Genomic DNA, 12,777 nt, shown 5'->3' on the forward strand with positions numbered 1-12,777 from the left:
TTTCTAAAACTAGCTCAAGGAATAGCAACTTGAAGAAAACTGCTTTGATAAGTAAGTTGCAACTGCAAGAAAATGCATGTAACAGTCCAGTGGTTGATACACTGGTCCAGGAAATTAAAATCAAGATCCTAGTACTGCCGTAGCCAAAAATGCACCAACATCACCACACTGATGTTCCAGGAGTGCCCTAACATCAGGACAAAGAAAGGCAAAACAAGGCACTTTCTACTTTACCCTTTAAGAAAGCAGGTCACTGCCCAGGAAGGGGGGAAAAAAAATTTTAGAAAAATACACAAAGGACTGGAGGCCCAACGATAAAGGATGTCACCAGGAGGTTCCTGTTCTACTTGCAGTTGTGATTGGGTAAAACATAAATAGCACTTTGAGGAGAACCTTTATTTTCAACTTCAAGGTCAGCCCCTTGATTTTTCCTTTTTCCCTTTGTATGGAACTTTTACCTCCATCTGTGCAATGAACACAAAAGATGGAAAGCATCATCAGAGCCTGTAGTTTAAAGATTTGGCAACTTATCGGAAATACCTGAGCAGTGGTTTCACATTTCTGAGTACTTACTCATTTAAAAGAAAAGCACTACCACTACACCTTAGCTGTTTTTAAGGGGGAAAAGTATCCATTCGTTGGTTCCTCAGTCTTCTAGTCTGCACGTTATAGCTGTCGTAAGTATTTCTTTAAAGATTTTTCTTTAAACAGTTTAAAAAACCCACAACCAACCTCCAAACAAAAAAATCAAATCCCAAAACACTCTTCTTGACTGCAATTTGGACTACTGTTTACAGCATACTGAATTTTGAACGCTGCAATCAATTCAGTATATTAGTCACGAGCATTTACAAAAGTAAAGAAACATAGATTGTATTTTTCTATTGAATGGAGAATATGATCTGCTACAAAAGTAAGAAACATAGACTGTATTTTTCTGTTCAATGGAGAACATGATCTGCTTTTATGCTGGTAGTGCAATTTTACACTTTTTGAAACATTTTCTTTCCCATTTTGAAGCACTGTCATGTAAATTTCATCAACAGTAACTTCCCCAGATAACTGTGGCATCTGTTTTTACTGACTTTCAACCATTTTTATTTCCTCTATGCCTTGCATAGGTGCGATTGCTGCTTCGCATAGAAAGCCTGGTCAATGCATGAACACACCCCTGCTCAAAAATTTGAACTCAGTGTTAAATTGATCCATATCTCAGGTAAACTCATCCACAAACACCTGTGTTCTGGCTCTGATATGACAGGTCCACATATAAGTTATGTTGAACAAACCATGAGGGTCAAGAAATAACAAAATAAATGCACACTTTCCTTCTGATGCTATTCCTACTTAATCTATGCATGAATTCCAGCAATTTTCACTCATTTATGTTAGAAGTCTAAGAAACAGACAAAGCTACATTCATTCAAACATAAAAAAGGAAACAAAAAAAAGTTGCTTCTAATTTACTTTTTCATTTCGGAGTGATTTTACAACACTGTTAAAGAAAAGGAGGAAAAGAAATACAAAGAGAAAAAAATGTACTAGCTAAGTGACCTTTTGGAACTATCAGAAAAAAACAGAACTGCTTAAAACTTGCATTTTAATGCCAACACATCCACACACTTCTGCTGTGGTAATCTCAATTTGCCCATCACCTCCACAGTCCAGTGACTCAACCTCTGCTTGAAAAGCCAACCATTTTGCTTTTAGTGTTTCCTCAAGGATAAAGTGCATATATGCCTCCTATATGTATATGAAACATAGAAGTTATATCAATAGGGATTCCTCTGCATAAATCTTACTGAAGGTCTTAAGGGAGAATACTGTAAAGACAACTTTGTAAAACGACAATAGGGTCAAGGCCAATCCTTCACTTCTTTTAGTTACAAAATAATAGTAAGCTTTTAAAAGAGAGAACTATTTCTCCCCCATTTTCTCATGCTGTTAACGTTTACAATAATATGTGACTACTAAGCTCTTTAACATCTTTTCAGAAACTGCTTAACACTTAGTAAGAAAAGCAAAATTTCACTCACTCCAAATCTTTGCACAAAAGTATACAAAGATGTCACTACAGAACACTTAACAGAAACCCAGATTGAACATGTTAACATAACCTCAGTGTGCCAAGAAAATTGAAAAGTATGACATCCTTAAGCTGCAATGTAATAGACAGGTTTCAGATACAGTTACAAAACTGCACAGAACTACCAGCTAAGTTTAAGAAAAATCAAAAGGAAAGCTCTTCTCTATCCCCCCCTCCAAAACCCAATTGAAGTAAAAAAAGAACAGGTTCATTGTTTTTACTCTTTGTATGCAGAAAATAGTTAAGATCTCTGTTTAAGAACATGAACATTTACCACTGTTTCTTTAAAATCAGATTACTTGTAAAATAATACTGGTTTTATAGTAATATTTTATGTTTAGTAATATATCCTAATAAAAATGAATAAATATAGTAAAATTTTAGCTTTATTTTAGGACATTCTGATCTTTAGGCTTTTACTATTTGTCAAAGCAACTAAAATAGGACATTCATGACTCAAACTAAGCATACCTAAGTAGTAGTTAAGCTTCAAATAACTTCCCACCCATAAAGAAACTGTTCTTTCTCAGTGAAGTTTAAAAAAAAAAATTAAGAGGTAAAAAAAACATTCATCACTTCTGTTTTTCGAGATTGGTTCAGGGGCAGGTTGGGGGGACAGGTAGAGGAAGGGGAGTAACTTTAACACTTAAATCCGTGACACTTTGCCAATAGCACTTTACTGCTGGGCTACAAGAACATAGCAAAATGTGGGAAAGAAGCCATGCTCAGAAAAATAAAACTGTTTTTACTGCCAGGGCCAGGCTGACATGGCTGCAATGCTAGAGCTTTAGCTCAAAACCTGTATCTTACACTGCTTGGGAATGGCTCTTTCTGATCTAGATAAATGTGTAAGTTAACCATAACTGTGAGTTTTTACAAGACTACACACAGTCCGACTGCAAAAAACAGGTGGGAGTGGGAGCAATCAATGTTACAACAGTTCTTGTGCATAAGCTGAAGTGCTTTGTGGAATCCTGACCTTAATGAAAAACAGGGTACCAGCACTGATTATACCTAATAACTTCACATCTAATATTTTTCTTATTTCCCCTTTCTTATTTCAATCCTTGGGATGAATCTGCCTTTTAAGATTTCCTCAAAGATGCATAATGAAGAGCAGGTGTCTGAATCACTCCTCCGTCCTGTAGGGCTGCAGGGATGGCAAGAAGATCAAGTGCCTAGGCAGCTAAAAGCCATCCTGAATAATTAGATTCAAATCACTGCTTACACCAACAAGAAAACATAGTGCAAAACATACTTTTTCGTAAGTGGTTGCTTAAATGAATATTGTTGGCTTTAGACCCAACACCTGTGCTTATAATTAGAACACTGATCTTACATAGCCACCTCAGAGAAAGAAACTCTCCCAGATCACAACTCAGAACTATTCTGACTTCTCCTGTATAGGAGGCTTTCTTCCATAGACCTCGGTTCAACAACAAAGCTGAAACAGTAACTGCTCACTCCCACCAAAACAAGTGGCTCCACTCCTTTCTCCTTCCTCTCGGCTGCCTGCAGAGTTCTTCCTTCCTCGTTGAACCAGCAACAGCTCTCACTGGGCCCTTTGAGAGCCAGTTTAAACACAGCAGCAAACTACTGCTGTCAGATTAGGTTTTGCCTGTTTAGCAAGCTGAACTGGCTCACTGACACATTCCACAAGCAGCAGACTGAGCACAAAGGATGGCACAGCCATATCCCTTTGCAGGAGGCTGCCAGCTGTCAGTCACACCTTCAGCAGACTGCACAGCCAGCCCAGCTGCCCCCCTGCCCCATCAAACTGCTCACAACAGGGGGGGTGAGGATGAGGGAGCTCCACACTTCCACTGCCTGACTTGCAACTCTGTAGTCATGTTGGGCACTCAGCAGCATCGCTTACATCAGACGTAATTTTACCGTAATACAGAAATTGCGGTTTAAAAGTTAAGTGTTCTCAAAACTCAGTTTCCACTCACTTCAAGTTAGGCGTGCAAAACAATCAACATTTTTGACTTCAAATGTTACATCTCAGTTGCTTACCTGAAATGAACATACTATGTCCCATTTATTTAAATAAGGGTGTGGCAAAAAATTAACCCCAAACACTAGTCACTCTCAGCACAGTGATTAACCCCAAAGAGAAGTTTAACTATACAAAAAGGTCGTAACTAGCAACCTTAATTCTAGCATCTGCTAATTTGAATTTACAATCTCAACACTGAAAAATGTGTAACTTCACAGGACAGATCAGCTGGGTTTCAGTGGCCCTGTTTCTCTCTGTTCATTACATAAGGTGCTTTTTTCTTTTTTTTTTTTTTTTTTTTAAAAGCCTTTTGTAACCATTCAGGAGTGCTTTCAACTAAGAAATTATATAATTAATGTCACTTATTCTAATTTCTTTACACAGTGATTTCTCCCACAGTACTAAGTTCTAAAATTTACAGAGGCATTATAAGGATGCCTTGCATTTTGGATTAGAGAGGAGTGAGACCAAAAATGATGTTTAAAGTTAATTCTACAGCCAATAGGCCTTGTGAAACTCTATTACAGAAGGGCTTTGTCTTGGTGACCAGGTACTGTTAAGCAGGTGACTGCCCATAGTACTTACTCCAGTGCTTAGATGGTCGCTTGGCCCTGCTCTGAGTAGTGGCCCCTTCTACAGTCCACGGGTCTTTTGGAGAAGATAAACAGTCAGATTCACTGACTAATATAACAAACTCATTTTCCACAGAACATTATTGTTAAACAGATACTATGCTACAGGTGACATAAATTCACAGCACGTTACCACTGTTCACAACACACAGTGTTGTCCAGACAGGGTATGAGGTTCTTTACCAGTTGGAAACAATGGAAAAGTTAGATTTCAAAATCCATATACTAGCCAATTTGCTCCGTAGCTAGGAAGCTCACGAGTTAATTGTGATGTCTATTCAGGCTGAGCTTCCATTCATACAGGTTTTCTGAGGTTTTGTTTTTCCTTTTTTCTGTGTGTATGTTTGTTTTGAAGAATGGGCTATGTGAGCTTTGTGTTGTCGACTCTGGATACATAGTAATACTTTAAAGATTCATGGTAATACTTTAAACCAGTGCATAAAAAATAGCATAGTATGTTGTCGTCCACGATTTATTCAACAGTAAACTACAATTAGCAGTACAGTACTGAGTAGAACAGGAAACATAACATTTCTATAGTATTTGATACAGCATTATTGCTAAATGTTAGATTTTAACACATCTAATAATAGCAATCTAACCTTATATTTTATCCTCTATTCTCTTATTTGTTCTCTAAGCTACTAAACCAGCAAGTTTCCCCTAGAACTGTAATAATTTAATCTGATGGTGATTACACAAGCACACATTTATGTATCTTTGGGTTTTAATCATTTTACTCCCTCCTCCTGAAATAGTTCTGTTCTTTCCATACTTATTCAGTTGCAACAATTAGAAAACAAATTTATTTGCAAACAAATAGCACAGACAACAGTTCAAGACAAAACAAAGACAAGATACTAATGCAAATCAAATATAACTAACTTCTACTTTAAAAATAAAATTCTGTTATAGAACCCACAGAGAACTCCTCAAATATGTCACTGAGTACAGAGCTAACAAGAAATATTAGCTATTGAACTAAAGTTGAGTCCTTGAAAGAATTCAGAACTGGTGCCTCAAATGATCTCAGCACACAAACTTTCCATGTATTTATGACTGAAACCTTGCACACAATCTGTAATTACATTGTTTTATTGCAGCAGTTGGCTCAAATTCTTGCTACAATTATATTGGATTTGACACACCCGAGTTTACTACCTAGATAACTCAAAATGTGACTGCTCTTCCAAACCTTCTTTAAGACTAATTTCACGTAACAATTTTATCAATGATGATGATGAAAACTGCAGAATGTGGAGTATCCAGCATGTGGCATGTGTTCTCAAGGCTAGATTAAAATGTAGTAATAGTCATGCCAGTTAAAGCACTGGCTGAGTGCCAGCTTGGCACCGATATTAAATGGCTTTTAAGAATACTGCTGATAATACATTAGGGAAGCCTTTCCTACAGTAGAGATACGATGGATCTTCAGGATCAGCATTCCCCTTTACCTCTCAGGTGACATCAATCCAGTGATTAAAAAAAAAAATACATCAGTAAGCCAGTGGGTACTTCAGCAGTGCTACTATAATGATTCATAGGAATTAGAACATTGCAACCCATCAGTACTCTCTGGTGGTTTTCACAAAGAGCTCTCTGGTCCTTCAATGAATATGTGCTTAAGGTCAGGGTATGGAATTCATTTGCTTTCTACACTTAATGAGCAGAAAACTGCAAATTATTCAGTTCATTTAAAATATGACACACTATCATCAGTTTTTTGATATAGTATGCATGCAACACATTTTAAATAAAAACCTTGTGAAAATATTTAATAGAAAAAAGTAATTTTAAGTGAAATAATTGAAATAACATTTCCGTAAAGGAGTAATTATGGAAAAAAAAAAAAATCTGACCATTTTAAATTTGAAAATAAAGTGTAACACAACCCTTGCTCATTACACAAACACAAAAGAAAGTGAAAGCTATTCATAATTTCAATTCGAAGTCAAATATCACAGTATTTACATTGCATATATGTACACTGGCCTCAGGAGAGAACATCTAGATATGCATCCTTCAAGATCAGATCCAATCAGCAGTCCTACAGCTGCTGTTTAGGAGACAGTATTATCCTTCCAAAAAGACATCTAGTTTCTCATGAACTTTTTGAATCCTGCAGGTTTTGGTAAAACGTACAAAAACATTCACTAACAGAATGTATTTTTTTTAAAAAAAATCTCATTAAATAGTCAATCTGCTACCATTTTCATGTGCAAGATTGAGTAAAATTAAGCGCGTAAACTGAATAAAAACTACAATTAACCAAGTTATCATAGCTCCATTGAAAGTCACTAATATGAAAAATTAAGACTTATTTAATTAGGCAAAATTTCAAGTTCTGTTTTTTCAATACAGGGCCCAAAGTGAAGTACAGGTAGATCTAGCCGTTTCCTTCAGCTAAAATTAATGAAGAGAGAAATACAATGAATAAATACTGGACAGCTTAAAAGAACCACACAGAATGTCATTAAGTGTGAAGCCACAGAAGCCAAGTAAATCCTTGATGGGTTAACCAAGTCTGAAGACATTTAAACTAATTTTTAAAGGATTCCAGTACATTATCAGAAACATGCAAAAAGTTATTACAAAAATTAATGCTTCTACTCTCCAGAAGACAAGTTCCAAACTTACTTTGTTAGAATGCTCATTACACATGATTTTAGATGGCATACTTCTCTGCCCACACAAATATGAAACCAAAGTTTTACAGTTTAAATTAAAATACTTCTGAGTAACAAAATTCAAAGTAAGATGGTATGGCTGGGAAGAAAAGGTCAATACATGCATGCCTTTCTTACATTCTACAGTGGTTTCATCCATCTTAGAAAATAAGGCAGCATTGTGCACGAATTGAGGACAAAAATAATTACACGCTCTGCTCACATCCTAGAGAGATAGCTAGAAGAAAGGTGACTTCATTCTAAATGTTTCCTACTATCCAGGAAAGCACAACCATAATCCCGTTGTTCAAAATGCACTTCCAACAAACGACAAGGATTTATTTACTGCCAACCAACAGGTGCTGACCTCCCATTTCCTGACCTGGCCACCTTCCTTTCCCTTCTCTAACTGGCACAGGTATTAATTTAGATCAATGCAGCTTATTAACTGCTGCTTATTAACTGATAAAAGCAAAATCTTTTATCCCACTGAACTCACTCTCCCATTAGCTGACCAAAGTCTAGCTTCTCTCCTGTCTCCATTGTAATCCTTTAAACAGGGAACAGCACATTTCCCCCCACTTGCAAAGGACTAGTTGAGCAAAACTGTCCCAAATACATATAATCCTTTATTGTTATGAAACAATGCTAATTGTTTCTTTATTGATGATAAGGAAGAGGAAGGTAAAAAAAAAAACCAAACTCAAAACAAACTAGTTTCCTAACTAAATAGGTTTGAAGGCAGCTTTTTACAAAGCACTCATAGAAACATGGTAAGAATAAACAGCATCAGCATGCTAATTGTCATTATTATTCTCCATGTTACAATGGTAGGCTGCCAAAACTAAATCGTCTTTAAGTATTCACTATTACATTTTATCTTTGCACTGTTATTGTGACTTCAGAATTCATCCAGACGTGTTACAAATGAACTTCACTACTTACTTCACTGCGTTTGAACAGGAAGAGACAGAAAAAACACTGAAAAATTCCAGCCCTTCCCAAAAACCAGCTCTGATATTTCAACAAGCGTACAATTTCACAATTATGCTTCCTAGTTCTCAGCTAGCACCCATCTAGTATGATTCACAGTCAAAAAATTCTGATCTGTTTCAGATGTCTGCATCTTTAAATAAGATTAAACACATTAAAAAGTTCAATAGTGGTAGAGAAAACAGGTATTTCAAACCTGTATGTTCCCTATTGTGTGTGTAAAAAAAAAAAAGTTGGGACCCTGTATTTATCATGTGAAGATGTAAAAAGCATCACCTACACAGCACACCAAGAAGCCACAGGAATCCAGTTCAACTAATTCAAGAACCACTACTGCACTTTGTCTAAAGCCTGCAGTCCCACAGTGGCTTAAGCTATTCTAAATCGGCGCTGCTAGTCCCACCTTGATGTACTAAAGTGCTTGCAATCCAGTTCATGGTTCTCAAAAGCTACAGGAAGTTTCCAGCTTTAGTCTTCAGCTGACTTAGCACTGAAGCAGGTCATCATAGCCACTGAACTGCCATAAGGAAGGGAGAAAGTATACCCAGCCAGGGCTGTGCAAGTGGTACTGAACAGCAAGTGTTGACTTAAATTGTCCTAAGAGCAGCCCTGGAACTGCAGCCTGAGATACCTGAAGGAGTTGAATTTTCTGATGAGCAATAACACTCAGAGCCCCACTGATTTTTTAAAACTTCAGCAATACTGATGGATAGTTCTTTCCTGTACCTCCAATATAGCCTTCAGAAAAGAGCAAGAACACTAATTTAAGAACACTGGTGATGCCTTCTGGAAAAACTCAACATGAACTTTCAGAAATGTCCCCAGCACAGAAATAATTACAGGTTTAGACCCAGTCCATAAGAGGTTGTTGAACTGCCCTTAGTGAGAATGCTGAAGACCTGATTTGAACATCCATAGTTGGAAACAGCAAATACTAGCCACTTTTCTTAAAAAAACCCAATAAAATCATTGTGATGAATCACCCAACAGAGTCTACATTTTGAAGATAGGTTCAAGAGAAAAAAAATAATCAACAATTATTATCACAAAAATCTTACTAATGTTAAACTTGTAAACTTCTACACCAATTGGGTATTGTAACAGCATGTAACTGAGGTGAAGCCTGTCTATAATCAACAAAAGTTTAAAGATATTTTTTCCTCACATCAAGCATACAAAGCAAATCCACCATTTAGGGGAGGGGAGGTTGAGATTCCTTTTCAACCTTAAATTATAGGTGATTTGCAAAAACTTATTGGAATGTTTACAAGTAGTAAAACATTTACTTGCCTCTACCTCCAAAACTGCTGGATCATGGTTTTCTCTGCTCTTAAAGGAGACCTGAAAAGCAAAAAAAAATTGGGCTTGTGCCCTATTTTGCTTCTTTAAGATGTTTAAGAGAGGCATGAAGAGTTGGAATTCGGGTTTTTATTTTATCCTGTGATGGACACAATGTTTTCCTTCTTGTTTACATTTGAGATCGAAATCCCAAGAAGCCATAATATAAGACAACCTGGTTAAGGGAAAACAATGCAAGAATCAACAGAAGCTAAGTCACAGAACAAAGAACAAACTTCAGTTTTCTCCCCCTAACCCCCACCTCCAAGATCTACGTCATTTGACTGATGAAAAATACAAAATCCCTTTCCAGAGTATTCTTGCACTATCACTACTGGTGATTTGCTTAAAAGAAACAAACAAACAAAAAATCAGTTAGAAATTTGATTGAGGTCATATTTTAAAATTTTAAGATAAAAAGCTATCAGAAAAAAAGCTCAAGTCCTTTTCAGGGCCTCTTTATGTTTCAAAATAGCAAAATAAGTAGAAAAACAATTTTGAGAAGTTCTTTGCAAATGGGAAAGTGGGGAAAAAAAAAAAGAGCTAGCTAGCTATAAAAAAGGAGACAAATATGACTCTCTTACGCTACCAACATGCCCGTAAGACAGTTTGTACGCATGAGATAGCGATGCAGTTATCAGAACATGAAAGCTGCTGCAATGTTTGGTTTTTTTTTTTTTAGAAAAGTGCATTTTATCTGATAGCATGAGGCTGATTTAGAAAAAATGAGCAAAGAGGATAGTTCATTTAACTAACACCCATTACTGTTGGGGCTACCATAATACCTCATTATTTTTAAACAAGATAGGATAGTACCATGTAATCCATTCAAAAATTGGTTTTATGCCCCTTTATTCCTTCTGCCCACACTTCAACTACGTAATTACTTTATATGAAAGAGGAAAGTCCCAATTTTTTTGGTAAACAGGGAAGTGTTGCTAATGAAAAACATGCAGTCTTCAAGACAAACAAAAGCAGGATGCCTAGAGCCAAGAAAAATATATCCAAAGTACATTAAAGTACATACTTAAAACACTATTATGAGAAGTTGCATTGCCTTCACATTATCTCTCATAGATACGCTATGCTCAACCAGCACAGGGTTGTAGTCAATGTTTTAAGTCAAATCAGTGAACTGGCTGAAGCTCCATATCATTACATACATGGAGTGTGATCTTGCTGAAATGCTAAGCCAGCATGAGAAACCTCAACACCGTTCTCCAACAAGTAAGTATTTTAGTTTGATATACTCAGATAGGAACACCTGGTGTCACAAGATACAGTTTAATAAGGATTCATTTCAGGGACAATGCTAGCTTAAGCAACTTAGATAACGTGAATTCTGCACAAGAGTAGGCCAAAGACCTAGGCATCTTTTACCCTAGGTCTGTTTATCCACTTAGCTCTCTGTGCATTATGAACAATTACGTTGCTTCTCCAGCTGCAACACGCAGCAGGCACTGACTCAAACAGTACTGGCACTGGATTAAATGTTCCAGTGTCAGAATTCAAAGGTGGGTCGTTTTTAGTTTATTGGTGTTGGTGATGTTTGGTTTTTTGGAGGGTGGGTGGGTGTGTTTTGATGCTGGGGTTTTTTGTTTTTTTCCTTCCACATATGAACCATAAGTAGAGAATGGTTGTTTTTTTAAAAAAAAGGAAAAAAAATCATCTTTCTTTAATATATGAAAACAAAGTATTTGAAAATAAGTTAAAATTAAGAAAATCAAGTTCAGTTCTGAAAAGTAACCTAGAGGTCTACAAAGCATAGGAATCCAGGATCATACACAAGATTATTTCAAAGCTATGAAGAAAAAAAAAATCACAAAAGTATAATGTTTTCTACTTTTTGTTGAACAAGGATCTTGTTCCAACTAAAATGTCTTACTTTACTGGGTAAAATTAATGGCAAAATAGCATACTAAGAATTAAAGTAAGAACAGTTTAATGCAGACACTCATATCATATCATGGAATGTGAAAGTGAAGTTTAACTCTACAAATTAAGTTTATTTAACAACTAGCTATCACTGAAAATAGTGGTCCTGACTCTGCTACTTCCCCTGAGCTGCCTCTGCTCTTCAGACAATTGTGCAGTGGCCAATTTAAGAAACTCACAAACTCAACTGACTTCCAAGGACGCACATGAAACAGTGGAAACAGATGTCCTAAGGCTTTTAATAGGAACTGACCATTAGATCAATCTAAACATAGTGCCATAACACTCACAGAAAACCTTCAATAATTTGTGATAGTAAGATTTTCTCCTTTGAGGACTCATACTATGATTAACTTACAGAGCTCAGGCATTACTCTGCTTAAAAGTGCATGAGCCTTTTCAATCCTGCATAATTTAACAAAAATGTAAGTAAAGACCCTTTGAATTAAATTCTGATTTAAGGACATCTGTCTTTATTTCAATACTCATTATACCACCCATTTAAAGAAAAGTGTACTTGTACCATGTCAAGTTCTCTTTAAGACTACCAAATACATGAATGTAAAAAAATAAATCTTACTTTAAGTAACATTTTTTAATGCACTTTTTGCTATGCAACTTATCGTACCCATGCAACTACTCATCCTGATACCCCTTCTACCTAAGCAACTATTTCATACAAAGCATTAAATCTCATTTAAACATTAGGGAACAGAAATAGTGACTGAAAGATTTTTGAGAAGAACTGAAAATTAAATCAAAGTATCCCAACTACCAGTTTCAAAGCTATTCTCCACAGTAACACACAGAAATATGAAACAAATGTATCTTCTGCTGTAATTTAGTAAAAATGTCTAGACCATCTACCCAAAATTCTTGCTACAAAACCACACGGTCTCAGGAAAAGGCACCTTCACTAAAAAGTGCTCAGAAAAGTCAGAAAAAAATATCAGAAAGAGTTGCTGATAGTAATTTAGTAAAAATGTCTAGACCATCTACCCAAAATTCTTGCTGCAAAACCACATGGTCCCAGGAAAAGGCACCTTCACTAAAAAGTGCTCAGAAAAGTCAGAAAAAAATATCAGAAAGAGTTGCTGATAGTTGGATTTTTTTCTCTCCTCTGTTAGT

At 36.2% G+C, this 12,777-nt stretch overlaps 1 protein-coding gene across 9 annotated transcripts in view; it reads right to left on the bottom strand.

Moving 5' to 3' along the window:
* The window catches only part of QKI (QKI, KH domain containing RNA binding), a 159,399-nt gene that overhangs the window by 60,520 nt on the left and 86,102 nt on the right, over positions 1-12,777 (bottom strand). For 4 of the 9 annotated variants that reach the window (XM_056343572.1, XM_056343571.1, XM_056343570.1 and 1 more), the window contains exon 4: positions 9,667-9,717. The exons of the other annotated variants lie outside the window; for them this stretch is intronic. In XM_056343572.1, the coding sequence (XP_056199547.1) occupies positions 9,667-9,717 (51 nt within the window). The remainder of the gene's footprint in view (positions 1-9,666; positions 9,718-12,777) is intronic. 9 annotated transcript variants of the gene reach the window in all.

Source organism: Falco biarmicus, chromosome 6 (genome assembly GCF_023638135.1).
Source record: "Falco biarmicus isolate bFalBia1 chromosome 6, bFalBia1.pri, whole genome shotgun sequence".
Taxonomy (NCBI): domain Eukaryota; kingdom Metazoa; phylum Chordata; class Aves; order Falconiformes; family Falconidae; genus Falco; species Falco biarmicus.